A 21,922-nucleotide genomic window follows, 5' to 3' on the forward strand; every position below is an offset into this window, starting at 1 on the left:
CTCCCCATTGAAATGCATTGAAAATGCAGCAAGAATGCTTCAAAAATGCACCGGCGTTGCTTTTTTGATGCATCTTTTGAGTCGCATGCTTATGAAAAACACACCATAAGTAAAATCGCGGTAACATCGTGGACATTTCCGACACTTTTTTTCTTTCGACACAACGCTGAAAGCCCTATTTTCAGGTGATAGTTTTCGACTGATGAAAATTCCGTGCATCACTATTAATTACATATGAGATTGGTTGGACAGTGAACCTTGTACAATACATTACAATTTCCAGTCACTTTCTGTCCATAAAGGTGTAAGTAGAGATAAGGAAGACGTAAATGTTTAATTTTCTCGTATCTTTCACCTTCCTGCGTAATAAATATTCAGGGAAAAGTTAGCACCGTGGAATGATGTCTCTGCTGACTTTATCCGCCTGTGATGTTTTTATTTATGTATTATAATTAGAAGCTTAGTGTTCCCCATGTGGTCTGGAGAGAATAGCTAATTGACGGTGCTTCCTAATTTGCAACATCATGAGCTCATAGTAAATGCTCGCTACCCTAAATGCTATTAGCACATGCTTGTCATAAGTCGCATGCACTAAGTAACGTTTCCTTTTTCTCTTTCACAGTTACCAGTTACAACAATGTGTTAGACGCAAATTCTGATTCCGATGATGAAGACAAATTGCACATCGTAGAAGAGGAGAGTGTTACGGATGCGGCAGATGGCGAGGGCGACTTGCCAGAAGATGATTTGCCAACCGACCAAACAGTATTAGCAGAAGGCAGCGAAAGTGTGAAACAAAGTTGCTGGGATGATGAAGGTACAGTGTGCTGTTTATAATGTTTGTTGTAGAATCTACAGTCTGGCTTGTTCCTGTGACTCCAAGGCCTTATCCATCTTTATTCTGACTAATCGATAAAGAGTGTCATGCAGGCATTAAAGCAGTCGTGTTTTTAGGTGGCCTGGGGCTGCATTTGGTCACCTGCCAACTCTTCACTGCTGTCAGGGACCTTAGCAAGGACAATCCCCTCCCGACATCCAGCATGGCTGAGACACACCGAGTACAGACCTTCAATCAAGCTTCCTTCTTCATCAGGATGAAGATTCTTCATAAATGAATTTGGAGAATCGCAACCAATATTGTAGGCAGACCTCAAAGCCCACACGCTTAAGAAGGGTTAAGTCCTGGGGAAAAAAGTGTGGGAACTCCCACCCAAAAAAAAAAATTGATACGCTCATATGCATAATTACTAAACCGCATGTTTTTTTTTTTTTTTTTCGAGCCACTGTACCTTAGTAATCCTTTATGTTACTGGCAAGTTCTTTCTAAATCCCTTGATAACTTGCGGCAGACCTCTGCAATGTCTCCTGGGAATAATGACAAAAGCTCCCAGGAGACATTGCAGCATCGAGGAAGTGATGGAATACCCGCACACTACCCGATAAATCCATATACAGGAAGCGGCCAGTAACATAAAGGATTACTAAGGTTCGTCTGCCCCTGACTCGAGCTGGGCATCGCCGCTTAGTCCTGCAAAGGGAACTGAGTTCCTGCTGTGAAAAAAGTGCAGGAACTCCGTTCCCACGCGTTCCTACAGGACTTGAGCCCTGCCCTTAAGGGATAAAGTATAAAGATCTATATAACACTTCCGGAGCCCATAGCAGACAACTACTCCAAGAAACCACTCCTATATAATGAACTACTTTGTAGAGCTACTACGGAAGTTTAAATATATGAAGAGAGAGAGAAAAAAAAGAGAAAATGTAGATATATGTATATACAGCAAGGAAGTTTTGAACACATAGGAATACATCCTTGCGGCTTATACTTATTATGTTGTGTTATGAGTGAGTTTATACATACATACATTTTAGGATGCAATTACATATTTTTTCACTAAGGCCTCATGAACACTGCAGCTGGTAAATGGACGTTTAGGAGCAGTTGGGAGTTTTTTTCAGCAGCCCCTGAACTCTCCTCTACTGTATCTTATCAGTACATGTACACAGGGTCTTTTAGACCCCTTTCACACTGAGGCGCTTTGCAGGTGCTACAACGCAAAAAATAGTGCCTGCAAAGCGCCCTGAAAGAGCCGTTCCTCACACTCCAGTGTGAAAGCCCGAGGGCTTTCACACTGGAGCGGTGCACTGGCAAGACGCTAAAAGTCCTGCTAGCAGCATCTTTGGAGCGGTGTGTATACCGCTCCTCCACCGCTCATGCCCATTGAAATGAATGGGCACCACGTCTATACTGCCGGCAAAGCACTGCTAGAGTGGCGCTTTGCGGCCGAATAGCGCACCCATCGCTTCAGTGTGAAAGGGGCCTTTTACCCTTTTCATATATTTGAACTTCCATGGTGGCCCTACAAAGTAGACCCAGAACATGTCCTTGTTTCTCTGTAAAGACCATTAACTTTAAACAATTCATTTCTGAAGGTACATTGCTACTCTGTAACAATAAAGGGAAGGGGATGCTGTGGTCAAAAATACCCAACCAGAATCCTGATTTTATTCAGAGACCTTTACTGGAAAAAGAACAGTCTGAATTCGATCTGGTACTGTATCTATACCCAGTACAGATGCTTTCATTTTTTTTTCTCCTGATTTTGTAGATTTAACCATTGGTATCTTTTGCACTTTCAAACCTGTTTTTATTTTACATTTGTTTTCCATTTCTATTTTGTATTTTACTTGGTTGCATGTCACATTTAAAATCATTTGCAAGATGGCAAGATTAATGTATGTTTTAAACATCCTATGTATTGACTAAAAATATAGTCAATAAAGACATTGGGCCAGTATCCTCTACAAAAATAATAAAAAAAATGGTGCACACAAAGCCCAAAGTTTGCAAATAGTATTCTTTTGAAAATTTCCAAGAAAGGTACTGGTCCTGTAATTCTCCAACATACCTAAAATGACAATAGAAAAGTCTCTTGCATAGGTTTTCTGTGCGTTCATTGAGTGATGATCTAATGCACAAATAATGTTATGAAACGGTTTTTAATCATGAGGGAGTGTATCAGATTCATACAGTACACAGTGCAAAAAGGCAGGTTTGGTTATTCGGAAGAGCACCTTAGGTTTTTTCACATACCATATATACCCGAGTATAAGCCGAGTTTTTCAGCACATTTTTTTGCGCTAAAAAAATTTCCCCCTCGGCTTATACTTAAGTCATCTTTTTGCGCCTGATCTCCCGGAATTTGGGGACCTGGTACCGGCCGGCCGTAAGTCCCCTGGACCCCAAACTTGGCACACATGTAGTCCCACTCTTTCTCTACAAGTGTGCAAAGTTTGTCTGGGGTACCTACGGCCGGGGAGCATTGATTTTTCAAAGCCGGGCACCCCTTCCATAGACTCCCATGTTAACCGGTAATTTCTCCGGTGACTTTGTGGACCCAGTACCGTCCGGTCGTAGTTTCCCTGGATCCATAGACTCCCATGTTAAACGCCAGTCTAGTAATGGACACAGTGAGGCATGGGCACAGTGAGGCATGCACATGGACACAGTGAGGCATGCAGATGGACACCCTAGGCTTATACGAGTCAAAAAGGTTTTCCCATTTTTTTGTGGTAACATTAGGTGCCTCGGCTTATATTCGGGTTGGCTTATACGATCGAGTATATATGGTATATGGCAAAGAAATTATTTGAATATGAGCATCAAAACTCTCCACACACTCCTGCAGACACATGTAGCTGTTTCGGCATTTTCAAGAATAACCTATATATTTATATTTTTATATAGCACTGTCAATTTGCACAGTGCTTTACATATGTATTATACATTCACATCAGTGTTTGCTCTCGAGGAGCTTACAATCTAAGCTCCCTAAGGCTAAGTTTCCACAATTGCGACCCCAAAGTCACGCGATTTAGAGTGCGACTTTGATCCAACTTTACAGTCTCTGGATCAAAGTTGCATCAAGAGTCACATAAAAATAGTGCAGGAACCCTTTCAAAGTCCTCTGCTGTGGGTCACAGTACTGGTGCCGTGGCACTAGCATCACATGGTCTCCACATTCAAACTCCCATGGCAAAGCACACATGACACAAATGACTGGTCATATGACATAAAGGACTGGTCACATGACATAAAGGACTGGTCACATGACCTATACTGGAGAAGAGAACATTTTACAGTATAGGATTCAAGGGAAAAAAATCAAGTATTCTCACGCTAATATTTAACACGAAGGCTAAGTGAGATGATTTGAAATACCAAGCGTGTGACTAGTACAGGTAGAATATCATGTGCTCATTTGTAAAGATACTGTAGATATTAAACCACACTGAAATAAATATATATATCAGTAACCACACTGCAGTGATCAGCCATTAGATAGTCTCTTCCTCTGCTCAAAGCAGGTGTGCAAGGTGTCTGTTTGCCCTCCTCGCCTACACAGATAAGACCACAAGATTTTCTCATAGGAAAAAGTTCTCATGAAAATATTCTAATTGAGAGGCAATGTCTGGCCTGCATTATTTGCTTAAAGAGGAAATTGACAGAACACATTCTGTACATGGCTACAATCTCCATCTTAGCTATTATGACTTTTAAAATGGCATCCATTTTTAATTTGTGCAAATTGAAGTGCACTTCAACTTAAAATAAAGTCGCATTTTTGTTCTAAAAGCCAGTAACCACCCTTATGGCCCTCAGCACCAAATTGTTTAGGACGCTCTCTACTTTGCAGATAGAGAAAGGAGCTGTGTGTTAGTGGGCGTCCTGACTCTCCTGTAGTCCAAGGGAGGGGGCTCACACCAGGGAGAAAGCCTTGCATTACTGTGTGGAGTTACAGACAGAAGAACAGGAAGTGAGGATTTCTCAGAAGAAATAAGGACATTTAAAAGCAAAATGGAAGGATGAGGTAAGTGAAGGAGGACTGCACTAAAGTAAAGGAAGCTATTTAGGGAAAAAAAATTACCTTTACAATCCCTTTAAGGTGAAAAAACACCTTGCTGTCTCCGGCCCCCCCGAGCCCCCATTTTACTTTCCATGAGCCCCAAATCTTTGTGGGCGCGATCCCGCGTTGCTTTCCCCCAGCTCTTGTAGACTCTTTGTTGGATGATTGATAGCAGCGCAGCCATTGGCTCCCTCTGCTGTCAATCACATACAATGATGTGGCTGCCTGGGGGCGTGCCGAGTCATAAAATTGCCGCCTATGGACCCTGATTGTATGGCACGGGAGCGCGCCCGCAAGCTAACCCCCTTGGGAGAGCGCTTCCCATGAAGGGAGTTAGCTCTTGTGGGAAAAGGGGGCCAAGAGAGCGGCCGAGGGACCCCAGAAGACAAGGATCGGGGCGGGGCCACTCTGTGCAAAACAAACTGCACAGTGGAGGTAAGTATGGTATGTTTGTTATTTAAAAAAAATGTACACCTTTACAAACCCCTTTAAAGGGTAGCTGGGAAAGCATGGACATTTTGGTGATGTCTCACCAATATTCGCAACAATATATCAGACAAAACACCAAGAAAGATCCGGCTCAGAACTCATGGGAAAGTTATTTTGTCATCATTTAAGGGGATTTCCGTATTTTATCAAGTAGGAAGGGAAATTCCTTTCCTCAAAGACTCTTGAGAAACTCTGTTCCCAGACACGGAGTAAATTGTTCCAGGTGCCCACCATGTGGTCTAACATGCTTTCTTGTTGGTATGGTGCTGAAGTTTTAAGATAGATGGCACCATGAAACATAAAACACTTCACAGCACATTGTGCTTTGGAGAAAAGGGACCTGCTTGTCTTAAACATTGACTGATATGTTATAACGATCGGCGATTGATGGTTCAATCAACATCAGTTTCCACAAATGAAGGTGTGCGGTTTTAAGAATATTGCTCTTCCCAGCTACGCCAACCCCGTCCATGGAGATGGCTGTGTGAAGTCTCAGCCCTTACCAGGAATCAGCCATGCTGACTTTTTCTAAGCAGGGCCTTATCAAGCATGCATTCTTTTCCAGGTAGTAATGATTTCACTGAGGATCAAACGCTTTCTCGGAAACTTTTTTACATGCTTTGTTATTGGACTGTAAATTCTCAAAGTATTTATCTGTAAGTGGCAGGATTTTAACTCTTTCCTGGAAACCCATTTAGGAGCCACAAAGTAACTCTTGTCTCAGGAGCATCAATAAATACAATTGTATTCAATGCTGAAGTCTAGGTATAAATATAAACCCAACACTCAAAAGTGCTCATCCCATACCGATGATATATACAATTCACCTAATAAACCAGTACATTTGTCTTTAAAGCAGAACTAAACTTTATCTGAGCACCACAAACAGAAAACACTGCTTAAAGCAGAGGTTCACCCAAATAACATCTATATAAGACCAAATTCTTTATACTACCAGCATGTACAGTCGGCATTTTTTATTTATTTTTAGGCTGTACATACCTTATAATCTATATTTGCAATCCGGCTTTTGGGTACTTCTCCCACGGGAGTAGGCGTTTCCAAGCTGAGCCGCAATGTAATCTGGGCATTCGCCCAGATGATTGATGTCTATCAAAAAATGTTCCCCCCGGCGGATAAGGCCCCGCCCCCCATATTGCGTAGGCGCGTCACGGAGTTTCCGAAAGGAGCCGAACATGTAACGGGGCGAGTCGGCTCTACACGGCGCCTGCGCACCGACTAGGAGCCGTGTATAGCTGACTGCGCAGGCGCCGTATAGAGCCGACTTGGAGCTTTAGTGATTCGGCTCCTTTCGGAAACTGTGACGCGCCTACGCAATACGGGGGGCGGGGCCTTATCCGCCGGGGGGAACATTTTCTGATAGACCTCAATCATCTGGGTGAACGCCGGATTGCAAATATAGATTATAAGGTATGTACAGCCTAAAAAAAAAAAAAAAGTGCAGACTGTACATGCTGGTAGTATAAAGAATTTGGTCTTATATAGATGTTATTTGGGTGAACCTCCGCTTTAATTCATTTTTGACATTGAGAGCAAACTCATCCATCCATCCATGTCTCCATGCTTTATTTTGTTGAGAAATCACTTTGAACCCCCCCCCCCCCCCCTAGTGTTTCTAGCTGTGGACAATTTAAATAAAGGCAGATGATGCATGCAGCATTTATGTCCTGGAATCCATCTTCCCTTAGCTCAAATATGCAGGCAGGCAGGTATGCTTAGATGAGAAAGCCCTCTCCTCCAGATTAAGGATGAGCTCCGGCGTGTTCGCAAAGCCCCACATGCAGAGCCCGTCAGGAAGTCGGCACTGTACTGTGCTAATCACAGGCAGTGAGACATTTCCTGATCTCTGCAGCCGAGCATCGGGACAATGTCTCACTGCCTGTGATTAGCACAGCGCAGTGCCGACTTCCTGGCGGGCTCTGCACGTGGGCTCTGCGAACACGCCGGAGCTCATCTTAACTCTAAATGAAAGGAACAATGCCAATGAAGAACCTAGGGATGTATGGCATCATTTTAGCCCAGGTCAGAAACCAGGAAGCAATTGATGCAATGTAAAAAAAAAAAACATTTTAGTATTTACTAATGCTAACAGCATAAGGATTTAAATATTTAAAGTGATATCAAAGGCAGAATTACTTCATAAAAACAAAAACAAAAAAACAAGCGTGTCATGTTTACCTGCTCTGTGTAATGGTTTTGCACAGAACAGCCCTGTTCCTCCGCTTTTTGGGTCCCCCACCAGTGCTCCTGGCCCCTCCCTCCAGCTGAGTGCTCTTGTGCACATCACTGGATCGAGATGAGACTCAGTATTGGGGGGGGGGGGGGCCGGACATGTGTGAACCCAGCCTGAAGCCTCGTACACACGATCTGATTAGAAGAGGGAAGGTCTGGACAGCCGCACTCCAATCAAAACGCCTTTAATGTACAAACCACAGCAGGGTACAGGATAAAAACTGACGCGTTTCACACTCTCAACAGTGCTTAGTCATAGTTATTGTTGGCAGGGGATTGACTGTTGACAGACTGTTGTCCTAAAAATCAGACCGTTAGTACGCTCCTTCAGACAATTGTTGTCCAACTTTCGGCCAACAAATGTTGGCTGACATGCTAGTAAGTTTTCAGTGGACAACGGTCTGTTGTCTGATTTTCGTATCATCAGTACACAAGTCGTCACACAAAAGTTGAAAGTACAAACACGCATGCTCGGAATCAATGTTTACCAAACACAAAATTAGCAGAAGGGGCCCAAAGGGTGGTGCTTAAGAGATGAAATTCCTCGTAGTACGTCACTACGTTCGTGTTTATTGGGCGACAATTGTGTACCGTTAGTATGCAAGACAAGATCCAGGCACACGCCCTTTGGATAAAAATCAGACGCTTGGTTGGCCAGCAATTGGATCATGTGTACGAGGCTTAAGTCTGTAAAAGTTTCCATATCTATTCTGTGTAATTATTCTTCTACCCAGCCAGAACAGCAGAAGCCAACCAATAGACTATCCTCAGCTCAGCCACGCGTGTTCTCTTCTTAGGTAACCTATTGGCTTAGCAATGTCAGCGAAGGCATTTTCCCATGGTGGTGGCTTGATACCGCATTTGTAAATCAAATATCACATGGAAAATATGATTGTACTTAAACTAATTTTAAAAGTGTTTTATTTTTAGCTGCTGCTAAATGTGTTTAGATGGAGCTGGGTTTGTGGACTCACAGCACTTTGTGTGTAGATCCATTGTAACCATTGTTTTATGAATTGTGGTCATCCTGTAATGTTGCTTTAATAAATTCCTCACAAACGATGAGACCTATCAATAAATCTGACCCTTTACAATTTGGCTCATCATCTTTACCAAATCACATTTTTATTGCATTATTTTAAAATGAAAAAGAACTCTTGTTGCCACGAATTAAAAAAAAATACATACCCAAGCCACCTAAAGCCTTGTACACACGATCGGACTTCCATCGGACAAATCCGTGGATCTTTTGCGTTGGCTGTGAACTTGTTCTGCATACAGACGGCAGAAATTTTTCATCCAACATTCACGAAACTGTGTTTTTTTCTGCTCTTTAGCGCCACCCTTTGGGCAACTTCTGCTAATGTTGTCTGGTGGTTAGCATTGGCTCGGAGCATGCGTGTTTGTGCTTTGGATTTTAGTCTGACAGATTTGTGTACACACGATCGGATAATCTGACAGCACACATTTGTTGTCGGACAATTTGAGAGCATGCACAGCCAACATTTGTTGTCAGAATATCCCATCGTGTGTACAGGCCTTAAGATAAGGTCTCTGGAGCATTATGGGCACTTAATATCGTTAGAGACCATGGAGAGTTTGTCGTCTTTAGCCAGGCTGACTCTGTTTGGAGCCTTTAAGTGAGAAAGCAGAAATAAGAGGACATATAACGAGAAATATGGCTGTTCCCCTAACCATATACAGTATTTGCAAGTGTTCATAGGAAACAAGTGACGCAAATGACTAAGATTTGTGTTCTGTGTTTTGCAGATGGAACAGACGCAAATGAAATCCTGGGGCCTGATGCAGATGACATTGGATGTACAGGTACTACTTTTAATGTTGATGTTTTCAGTGTGAAACCCTTTGGAATGTTGATTCACAAGTGAGATTTATTTTCTGGGTGTATGATAGTGGATTGTTTCTGATATTTGTGAGTCTCTGGCCACAAGATAAATGCACATTTGCCAGCACACCAAGGATCCCCATATGTCATCCAATTATTTTTATTGCAGTGATCACATCACAAGAGAGAGTGCATTGTTTCAGTGCCTCGCAGAACACCTTCGCGAGGTGGGGGCGCACGGAGACAAAGGATCCTGTGCCTCCGTGCGTATCAGGGACTGTACTTACCGATGCTGAGGACGGCTCACCTTTGCGACCCAGCGCAGTCCGCCCTCTGGAGTTGGGACAGAGGGGGGAAGGCCCAAGGAGGCACCGGTACCGGAAGCGGGGTAGTAGACTTGGTGCGTTGGTAGTAGCTGAGCAGACATGGTACACTGATGACAGCTGAGGGTCAGGCAACTACTGACTGGAAGTTCAGGGTTTGTAAAAAGGAACCGAAGACAAGTACGGGGCACAGGCCGTGGGTCAAGGGCTGGAGAGGGCAGGGAGAGTCCGAAGATACAGGCCAGGGTCAAAGGGCAGGAGACAGCAGCAATTCAAGGTATGTAAGCCAAAGGGTCAGAAGTTTCGGGTGAGAGGAGAGTCGTCAGGAAGTCCGGGTCAAGGCAAGGTGATGTGGCAACAGGTAAACACACTAAAGTTGATGACAAACCAGCAACCTGTCCAGGGGAAGCTTCTGGTTTAAATAGGGCCGTCAGGCCTCTGATTGGTCCCAGGGCTGCCGCGTGCGCGCCCGTGCACACAGCGTGCTGCTGTACCACGCATGCGCGCACGCCCAATCCGCACACAGGCATGCGCTGTAGCGCAATTCTACCACGCATGTGCGCAAATTTTTTCGAAGTAGAACTGGTACCCTGACAGTGCGCCCCCACCTCCCCTGCCGCGGCCGGTAATTGAGGCCGTGCCTTTGCGGATTTTAATTTAGGCCGCTGGGGAGGTGGGGGGCGCACGGAGACACAGGATCCTTTGTCTCTGTGCGCCCCCACCTCCCCCGCCGTGATGAGGCTGATCCACAGGTCATTGTATATTACCAGGATGTGTTATGTGGGGGAGGGGTGGATTTCTCACTTTTTATACTGTGGATCACCTCATATTATGATAAACATAACATAACATATGATATACATGTCCAAGCTAGATATGTAAATAACCTGTCACTCAAAGCAAGGAGAGAGGAAAGGACTTTGTATTTAGACAGGTTTTTATCTGGAAGTCTGTTAATTTTCAATGAACAATAAAAGAGGATTGCTCAGAGCTGGATTAACTCTGTGTGGCAAGACTGGGCACAGATGATAGGAAATCTTATACTCTACATTGTGACATCCACTTTAAGTGTTCTCAGACTTGCCTGACTTTACCTAGAGGCAAACTGCAGTAAAAAAAGCTTGACTAACCTGTGAAAAATAAAGCTTATTTTTATAGCCAAGTTCTTTCAATCCATCAGGTAAAGTCTAGACTGAGACAAAGAGGTCAAATGAACGTCACTTTGACTTTACTGGAGAATTTATCAGACTGCCTTCTGATTGATCAGATCAGGGAGATGGCATTTAAGGGCCTTGCAATTGGAGGATGGGAACAGAGGTGGTCTTCTCCACCTTTAACTATATCCATCATTTTGGGTGCCCTGCACCTTCTTGTAAGAAGCATGTATTCTGAGAAGGTTTTGGTCCCTTTGGCTACATTTTGATAATGGTCACTTAATTCCTGTCATTTCCATCTTTATGACAAGTAAATGAGAAGAGAGTGTGACTTAAATGACATCATTTAAAATATTGCAGTAACCTCTGGCTGGAGAGTTTTCAGTTAGTCAGGATTCCTGTATGTAACAGCAATTTTCTAGCTTGCATCTGTGATTTATTGGCTGGTATTTCTGGATAACGGAGAATAAAATCTTGCAATGCAGTCCCATTAACAAGTAGAATTCTTTGAATTTAGTAAAGCTAAACATTTATATGTATATATTGTATACAATTTTTAACCTGGGCTAGAGAGCCAAGGAATCATGGCGTCTAAACAGTTCCAGCATGCAACCTAATGTAATCTCACAGTTTAACCACTTAAGACCCGGACCTTTATGCAGGTAAAGGACCTGGCCAGTTTTTGCGATTCAGCACTGCGTCGCTTTAACTGACAATTGCGCGGTCGTGCGATGTTGCTCCCAAGCAAAATTGGCGTCCTTTTTTCCCCACAAATAGAGCTTTATTTTGGTGGTATTTGATCACCTCTGCGGTTTTTATTTGTTGCTCTATAAACAAAAATAGAGCGTCAATTTTGAAAAAAAATCAATATTTTTTACTTTTTGCTATATTAAATATTCCCCCCAAAAATATAAAAAAACTTTTTTTTTCCTCAGTTTAGGCCGATACGTATTCTTCTACCTATTTTTGGTAAAAAAAATCGCAATAGGCGTTTATCAATTGGTTTGTTGCGCAAAATGTATAGCGTTTACAAAATAGGAGATAGTTTTATTGCATTTTTATTAATTATTTGTTTTTTACTACTAATGGCGGTGATCAGCGATTTTTTTCGTGACTGTGACATTATGGCGGACACATCGGACAATTTTGACACATTTTTGGGACCATTGTCATTTTCACAGCAAAAAATGCTATAAAAATGCATTGTTTACTGTGATAATGACAATTGCAGTTTGGGAGTTAACCACTAGAGGGCGCTGTATGGGTTATGTGTGACCTCATATGTTTTTCTAACTGTAGCGGGGCGGGGCAGGACGTGTGACATCATTGATCGTGTTTCCCTGTATTAGGGAACACACGATCAATGAAGCTGCCACTGTGAAGAACGGGGAAGCTGTGTTAACACACAGCTCTCCCCGTTCTTCAGCTCCGGTGACTGATCGCGGGACTCCGGCGACGATCGGGTCCCGCGGCGGCGGTCACGGAGGTTCGGACCGTGTCCCGCGACCAACGGCTAGGCACTTAAAGAGGACGTACAGGTACGTGCTTGTGCCCAGCCGTGACATTCTGCCTACGTATATCTGAAGGAGGCGGTCCTTAAGTAGTTAAAGGTGTTGTAAAGGCTTGTTTTTTATTTTCTAAATAGGTTTGTTTAAGCTAGTGCATTGTTGGTTCACTTACCTTTTACTTCAATTTCCCTTCTAAATGTTTATTTTCTTTGTTTTCTTTGTCTAAATTTCTCACTTCCTGTTCCCCCTCTGTAAGCTGTTCTGGCTGACTAACCCCCAGCCAGATGATGGGGGCAAGCTTACTGAGGAGAAACAGGAAGTGAGAAATTCAGACAAAGAAAAAAAAACATTTAGAAGGGAAATCAAAGGAAAAGGTAAGTGAACCAACAATGCACTAGCTTAAAGGAACCTATTTAGAAAATAAAAAAAGGAACCTTTCCAACCCCTTTAAAGTAGCTATCTTGCATGGGAGATAGTATTACCAAATTATTGTAAAATCAAATATTTTACTTGTACATCCAATTGAATGGCTATTCTTTTTCCTCAATGCATCTGAAAATTCTCTTAACAAAGAGCCATTAATCCTAATTAATTTGCATTGTTTTAGACGCTCACGATGAAGAATGTGATTCAGATGTTGAAAATGAGCAAAACCATGATCCAAATGTGGAAGAGTTCCTGCAGCAGAGCGACACAGCCGTCATCTATCCAGAAGCTCCTGAGGATGACCAGAGGCAAGGCACACCGGAGGCCAGTGGTCAGGATGAAAATGGTAAATATATGAAATAGATGGCGCTCTAACCTTTCTTATGCATGGAAAATGAAAGCTGGAAAACAACCTGGGCCTCTTATCAGAAACATCTGAAATGATCCTTTACATATTTAGGTGATCAGTTGACAGCCGTGCAATGTGAAGAATCTTCCCAGATGTGTCTGGCTGGTTCTCATTTTGTACAAAGCACAAAGGGGTCTTTCTGAAAGAAAATCTATACGTAGAAAAATAACTGGGTTGTCATTGGTTACATTGTTCTAAAAATGCTGGTTGCCTGGCTTTTTAAAGGCTGGGTTCACACTGCAGGAAGGGTCCGGTGCGTCCCCATTCACCGTTTTCAGGTCCGATTTCAGCCTGAATTTTTGGCAAAATTCGGACACACGACCGTTTTTTGGGTTTATGTCATTAAAAACGATCGTGTGTGGGCTCCAGGGCATTTTTCACAATGTAAAAAATGGGCATTAAAGATTTAGAACATGCTCTAATTTTTCACAAAGTTTTTAACGTTGTCGTTTTTAACGTCGTAAAAAATGGTCGTGTGTGGGCTTTAACGACGTGAAAAAAACACGCATGCTCAGAAGCAAGTTATGAGACGGGAGCGCTCGTTCTGGTAAAACTAGCGTTCGTAATGGAGTAAGCACATTCATCACGCTGTAACAGACTGAAAAGCGCAAATCGTTTTTTACTAACATAAAATCAGCAAAAGCAGCCCCAATAGTGGCGCCATCCGAATAGAACTTCCCCTTTATAGTGCCGTCTTTTTCACGATCGGGTGTAGGCAAGGCCGTTTTAACCATCGGGTTGAAACGTAGTTTTTTCTAGACCATTAAAAAATAAATTTACAACCCGAAAAACGGTCGTGTGCGCGCGGCATCACTCTCAGAATGTCCACATATATTGGTCCTGTTTCCTTTTAATCAGAGCTCTCCAGGTGAAGGCAACAGGTACTAAACACTCAGCTGACATGAAAATAAAGTATTGCTACAGATAAAAATAATTCCACATAGGTAGTGCCTGCTGTAAATTGTGTCTTGTAGCAAAGATTACATTGTGAAAAAAACGACTGTGAATTACAGACGGTGTATGATGGGGGAGAGATTACTTTGAAGAAGAGATATAACACCTCACCTCTGTTATCATATCTCACTCTCTATTCCGGAGGTCAGATTGGCAATATAAATGTGTGACTTCTACAGACGTTAGACTCTGGGAAATTGTACACCATCTCTTATGTCTGCAGACAGAGAAAATTAAAGTGTTTTTTTTTTTCTGTTTGAAAAGTGACCTGTGCTTAAAAATTCAGGAAGGCGGCACAATTATTATATATCTTTGCTGCGCAGGTGGATAGATCATCTTGTAAATGGGAAAAAAAATGCTGCTCATTATATTAAGGGAAATTGCAGTAACCCATAGCAACCAATCAATACTCATATTTCAGTGATTGGGCTTAATTTTGCACATTCTGTGCTCCTTGCTTAGAGCTGCTGCACAGTGGATGAGCTCTGCCACTTATGCCGCGTACACACGATCGGTCCATCCGATGAGAACGGTCTGATGGACCGTTTTCATTGGTTAACCGATGAAGCTGACTGATGGTCAGTCGTGCCTACACACCATCGGTTAAAAAAACGATCGTGTCAGAACGCAGACACGTAAAACAGAACGACGTGTTGAGAAAAACGAAGTTCAATGCTTCCAAGCATGCGTCGACTTGATTCTGAGCATGCGTGGATTTTTAACCGATCGTTGTGCCTACTAACGATCGTTTTTTTTTTCTATCGGTTAGGTATCCATCGGTTAAATTTAAAACAAGATTGCTTTTTTTTAACCTATGGATAAATAACCGATGGGGCCTACACACGATCGGTTTGGTCCGATGAAAACGGTCCATCAGACCGTTCTCATCGGATGGACCGATCGTGTGTATGCGGCATTAAGGCCGGGTTCACATACAGTATCTCACAAAAGTGAGTACACCCTTTGCATTTTTGTAAATATTTTATTCTATATTTTCATGGGACAACACTGAACATATGATACTGTGCTACAATGTAAAGTAGTGAGTGTACAGCTTTTATAACAGTGTAAATTTGCTGTCTCCTCAAAATAACTCAACACACAGCTGTTAATGTCTAAACAGCTGGCAACAAAAGTGAGTACACCCCTAAGGGAAAATGTCCAAATTGGGCCCAAAGTGTCAATAGTTTGTGTGGCCACCATTATTTTCCAGCACTGCCTTAACCCTCTTGGGCATGGAGTTCACCAGAGCTTCACAGGATGCCACTGGAATCCTCTTCCACTTCTCCATGACAACATCACGGAGCTGGTGGAGACCTTGCGCTCCTCCACCTTCCATTTGAGGATGCCCCACAGATGCTCAATAGGGTTTAGATCTTGAGACATGCTTGGCCAGTCCATCACATTTACCCTCAGCTTCTTAAGCAAGGCAGTGGTCATCTTGGAGGTGTGTTTTAGGTCGTTATCATGTTGGAACACTGCCCTGCTGCCCAGTCTCCGAAGGAGGGGATCATACTCTGCTTTAGTATGTCACAGTACATGTTGGCATTCATGGTTCCCTCAATGATCTGTAGATCCCCAATGCCGGCAGCACTTATGCAGCCTCAGACCATGACACTCCCACCACCATGCTTGACTGTAGGCAAGACATACTTGTCTTTGTTCTCCTCACCTGGTTGCCGCCACACACGCTTGATACCATCTGAACCAAATAAGTTTATCTTGGTCTCCTCAGACCACAGGACATGGTTCCAGTAATCCATATCCTTAGTCTGCTTGTCTTCAGCAAACTGTTTGCGGGCTTTCTTGTGCATCATCTTTAGAAGAGGCTTCCTTCTGGGATGACAGCCATGCAGACCAATTTGATGCAGTGTGTGGCGTATGGTCTGAGCACTGACAGCCTGATCCCCCACCCCTTCAACCTCTGCAGCAATGCAGAGCATATTAGACCAATAGTGCAGACTTACCTGTCAAACAATCCCCTCCAGCACTGTTTAGTCAGCACCTCCACTGGCCATGGGTGCTTTCATCTTCTGGTTTTCCTTTAAGGTTTAGTCTGTTCGGCGTCTTGATTGGCCAGGCCGTGATGACCTCACACCCACCCGAGTGCATCGATGTCATATCATCACAGCAATGAGCAGTGCCGTAAATATACACTGAGCTGTATATGAAGTTAGCCATAATATGCTAGTATGCAGAGCATATTAGCACATTGTTGTGGACTTACCTGTCAAACAGTCCCCTCCAGTGTTGCACTGTCAGCGCCCCCACTGGTCATGAGAACTTCTCTCAGTTTTCCTTTCAGGTTCACACTGTACGGTCACTTGATTGGCCAGGCCATGATGAAATCACAAATGCCCATATGCACTGAAGTCACATCATCACAACACAGAGCAGTGCAACAAATGTACACTGAGCTACATATGTTTGGCTCATTGTACATTATCAATGCTGACAGCGGGTTGCATTAAAGAAAATGTGCCGATTTCCCCATTCCCATTCCCAACACACTCAGTGCTGATGGGGGAATCCTTCCCGCAACACTATTGTGTTCTGCCAGCGGGGAAAGCTCCCAGAACACAATGATCAGTGTTGCCTGCTATAGCAGGTGGCACTGATAGTTTGGGAAAAACCCGACAGCCTGGTTGGACAGAAAACAAAAATGAAAATATTTGGACAGCCGCACTCCTGGAAAAGATTCCTGAATTGTCCTTTAATGGTAAAATGGAATACACTACAATCCACAGCAAAAGGTGAAAATGGGATACACAGCTGACGTTTCGCACTGATACTCAGTGCTTACTCATAGCCTGGTTGGACACAAGTCAACTTGTGTACAACCAGCTAGCCCATACAAGGATCGAAATTTGGCTGATTCAGCAGGGGCTGGCCAAATTTTGACCCATGCTTTACTGCCTTATTCCCAATGTAGCAGTTGTGCAGCAGTTCAATATGGGTCTAGCTCCATCCTTGGGGGGGGGGGGGGGGGGGTAATTTCATCCTTCATGGCACTACACTACACTAATGGTAAACCCTATTACTGCAGGGGCTAACATGAAGACTATTGTACTGAATTGTTTTTCATTGTTTGTAAATGACTTCCAGCTGCAGCTGTGTCATAGACTGATCTCTATTTGCAGGAACTCCAGACGCATTTTCCCAGCTCCTGACATGTCCGTATTGTGACAGGGGATACAAACGTTACACTTCCTTGAAGGAACACATCAAATACCGGCATGAAAAGAATGAAGACAACTTTAGTTGCTCTATGTGCAGCTACACGTTTGCCTACAGAACCCAGCTGGACCGTCACATGACATCCCACAAGTCAGGAAAAGATCAAGTAAGTGGAAGAAGGCTTTAGGTGGACAGCACTGCCTCACATCCTTCCCTTCCTGTTTATTTCTACACCTGCAGCTCCGATGAGGCTCAACCTGTTCCAAACCACCATCATAAAAGGCATGAGTTTGGCTGCATTTTCCTTCTGAAGTTACGGAATATCAATTTATGGTAGAATTCCTGCATTTCTTTTTTTTTTAATGTAAAATGGATGCATTACTACATCACAGTCTGTGCAATGTGATTTGTGTGTCTTCATTTCTCCTCAGCATGACTTACAGGATAGGTAGATCAAAACCTGGAAAGACTCAACTTTTTATATTGCAATGCAACCTTCACTGTGCTGTCAGTCACCAGGATGCAGTGCTGCGGGTGGGAACGATACATATATTATGTAGTACACATACACTTCTAGGGTGTCAGGTCTGGGATTTATCTGTTTACTCATTTCAGCTTGCTTCATTTTACAACTACATTCAGATTTTTAAAGGACCATTACAGCTCAAAGAAAACATGTATTGATAAGAATTCAGAGACTATGGCCAATCCACTTTGCACTACAAGTGCAAAGTGCACTTGAAATTGCACTGAAAGTGCACTTGGAAGTTCAGTCACTGTAGATCTGAGGGGGACATGCAAGGAAAATAAAGAAAAGCATTTTAGCTTGCACATGATTGGATAATAAAATCAGCAGATCTACCCCTCAGATTTACAGCGACTGCACTTCCAAGTGCACTTTCAGTGCAATTTCAAGTGCACTTTGCACTTGTAGTTTGCACTTGTAGTGCAAAGTGGATTTGCCTTTTGTAAATAACCCCCATATACTGTAGAGTATCATTTATGTCACCTAGCTGTGCAGCCTATGGGGTTGATTTACGAAAGGCAAACCCACTCTTCACTACAAGTGCACTTCAATTTCAGTTGAAAGTCCACTTGTAAGTGCAGTCGCTGTAGGTCGCTGTAGATCTGAGGGGAAACTCTGAAATGAGGGGGATCTCTGCTGATTTCATCATCCAATCATGTGCAAGCAAAATGCCTTTTTTGTATTTTCCTTGCATGTCCCCCTCAGATCTACAGTGACTTGACTTCCAAGTGCACTTGTAGTGCAAAGCGGATTTGCCTTTAGTAAATAAACCCCTATATACAGTAGAGTAACATTTATGTCACCAACTGTGCAGCCTATGGGGGTTATTTATGAAAGGCAAATCCACTTTTCACTACAAGTGCAAAGTGCACTTGAAATTACACTGAAATTGAACTTGGAAGTGCAGTCACTGTAAATCTGAGGGGTAGATGTGAAACGAGGGGAAGCTCTGCTGATGTTATCATTCAATCACGTGCAAGCTAAAATGCTATTTTTTCTTTTCCTTGCATGTCCCCCTCAGATCTACAGCGACTGCAATACCAAGTGCACTTTCAAGTGTAGTTTGCACTTGTAGTGCAAAGTGGATTTGCCTTTCGTAAATAACCCCCTATGTGTTAGCTGCAATGTTAAGCAGAAGCAGACAGCAAAATTAAAGTTGATATTATTCTATGGCAGTGGTCTTCAAACTGTGGCCTGCAGGCCAAATAAAGGATTGAGGCAATATTCCTACCACTGATACAAGGCACTATTTCTCTCACTGACACCAAGGATGAGGCATCATTCCTTCCACTGACAACAAAAATGGGACACTTCTTCCCACTGACACTAATAATGGGGTATATTTGCGCTCAATGATGTAAATAATGGAACTTTATTCCTCCCACCTTCACCAAAAACGGGACACTATTCCTCCCACTGACACCAACGATGGGGCACTATTCTTCCCACTGACACCAATAACGGAGCACTATTCCTCCAACTGACACCAACAATAGGGCACTATTCCTCACACCAATACCAATGATGAGACACAACTTCCTCCTATCACTTTCCTTGGCTGATATGGCTGAGAAAGAAGCTAGTCAGTCTCATTGGAGGACAGGGAGACTCGCGGATCTAATAGACCCCCCTCATGTCTCATTTACCAGGATCAGTCATTACAGTATTCTATCAAATAGGGGGATATTGGCCCCCTATGTGCTAGAAAACAGGTTAAGTGTAAAAATAAATAATAAAACACAAAAACATTTATTTAAGCCCCCCAGCCCCATGTACAAAGCAAAAATTCTAGGGCTTGCAACTTATAACTTCTAAAGACTTTTAAAGTGTCGCTCACAAACAATTTTGGGGCCTGAAGTTTGTCACCTTTTTCTGGGCGCATGCAATTATAAGGCTTGACATGTTGTGTATCTATTTCTTCACCATATCTTTAAATGATACCAAAAATTGGATAATGAAAATTCAAAAAGTACACAGTGGGGTGGGACTTTAAATGTGCCTCGGTGGGGTTTAGAAAAAAGTAAATAAGTTCTATCATAATTTTAAAACAACATAGAACATACAACATTTAAAATTGTGATAGAACTTATTTACTTTTTTCTAAACCAAAACTTTTTTAATTTTCATATTCTGCAGGGACGGTGCCTCCGTGGAGTTATAATCTTCTCATGCACAACCCTACCTCTACATACAAAAATTGGTGCTCTAAAATTAATTTTACTGCGTATTTTGCTCAAAAATCTGCATTTGATAAAAATGTGCGTTAATACTGGGTGGCATAAAAATTGTAACTAATCTAATTTTATTCTCCAGGGTCTCTGCTTTAAAAAAAATATATAATGTTTTGGGGGTTTTAACTAATTGTCAGGCCTAAAATGTGCTTTATAACATATATGAAAAACCTGAAAACATTCTTATGCCCCATACACAATGGTTTTCCAGACGGAATTCCTCTCAAGCCTGCCTTGAATACACACGGTCACACAAAAGTCCAGTGAACTTTTGACTGCCAAGAACGCAGTGACGTAAAAGACTATGATGAGCTGACAAAATTAAGTTCTATGCTTCCGAGCATGCGTCGAATTGCATGCCTTTTTTTTTCCCGGTTGGAAAAGCATACAGACGAACGGTTTTCCAGCTAGGATTTTTCCCGACGCGAAAAAAGAGATCCTGCTCTCTTTTTTTTCCCTGTGGGAAAAAGTCCACTGGAGCATACACACAGTCGAGATTCCCGACGAAAAGCTTTCTTCGCAGTTTTTCCCACAGGAAAAACGGTCGTGTGTGTACGGGACATAATATAAAAGTATCTAAATAGAAGGGAGCAGAATGTGCTTGTCCTGCATGCTGCATTCAATGGGATAAGCTGTAATGCAAAATCTTCCTCTGCTTACTGTATGTGTGTTTGATGTATTGGAGAAGGGGTCGATTAGTACAGACAGTGTCAATGTGATGATACATGGGGCATGGGGAATTAAATAATAGGAATGCAAAACAACTAAAACTTTTTTTTCTTCTAATTTAGGTCAAAATGTGCGCAGTTTTTTTGAGTACTGTACCCACTCAGAATGCTATGCTCCTCTTGCGATATAGTTATGAATTTTCCTCTCTTACAGAGGCATGTAACACAGTCTGGTGGAAACAGAAAATTCAAATGCACTGAATGTGGAAAAGCTTTCAAATACAAACACCATCTAAAGGAACATTTACGGATTCACAGTGGTAAGTCCTTTCATAACACATTTTAATCCATGCTGCCTTGAGATACTATATTTGACTTTCTTTCTGCAAAAACTTTCTGTAAAGGCATTTTATGCACCTGTAATTTTGGAGGACGCGATGTTGAAGAAAAGGAAGGAAGGTAGTGGTGACGCCGTCCTTATTATTTTTTCCTGCTATGAATATTTTAGTGAATTAACAGGGAATATTTTAAAGTGAATCTGTGCTTTGCCTATGCACAATAAAGCAGCAGATTCACTTTATTGCCAGCCCCAATAGCTGTACATACTTACCTTTCATTCGCTACCCCACTGCTCACCGAGTACTATTGAACGCTGCCTCTCCCATCCCAGGTATCAGATTAGGCATCAGGAGCACAAATGCACGGTATCGGTCCCGATACTAGTATCGGTATCGGGACAGCCCTACTGATTACCAATAATACAGAACTGATCATGGATGTGGAAATACCGGGCAATTTAGGTAACAGCGATCACAGGTCAATTGGCTTCAGTATAAATCACACAAATAGGAAACATAGGGGAATAGAAAGACACTGAATTTCAAAAGAGCTACCTTCCCTAAACTACGAACCTTGCTAGAAGGCATAAATTGGGATAAAATCTTAGGAGCAAGCAAAAGTCCTGGATGGCTTAACTCCAATGTAAAAATGCATATAAAAGCAAAGGAGAAGGCCTTCAAAAAATACAAGGTTGAGGGATCATCATCAGCAT

General features: G+C 42.6%; 1 protein-coding gene across 1 annotated transcript in view; it reads left to right on the plus strand.

The window, feature by feature from the left end:
• The window catches only part of ZEB1 (zinc finger E-box binding homeobox 1), a 193,938-nt gene that overhangs the window by 145,636 nt on the left and 26,380 nt on the right, over positions 1-21,922 (plus strand). Inside the window, exons 2-6 of the mRNA XM_040352620.1 lie at positions 623-817; positions 9,420-9,476; positions 13,088-13,252; positions 17,410-17,612; positions 21,086-21,191. Coding sequence (XP_040208554.1) covers positions 623-817; positions 9,420-9,476; positions 13,088-13,252; positions 17,410-17,612; positions 21,086-21,191 — 726 coding nt within the window. The remainder of the gene's footprint in view (positions 1-622; positions 818-9,419; positions 9,477-13,087; positions 13,253-17,409; positions 17,613-21,085; positions 21,192-21,922) is intronic.

This window comes from Rana temporaria, chromosome 5 (genome assembly GCF_905171775.1).
Source record: "Rana temporaria chromosome 5, aRanTem1.1, whole genome shotgun sequence".
Taxonomy (NCBI): domain Eukaryota; kingdom Metazoa; phylum Chordata; class Amphibia; order Anura; family Ranidae; genus Rana; species Rana temporaria.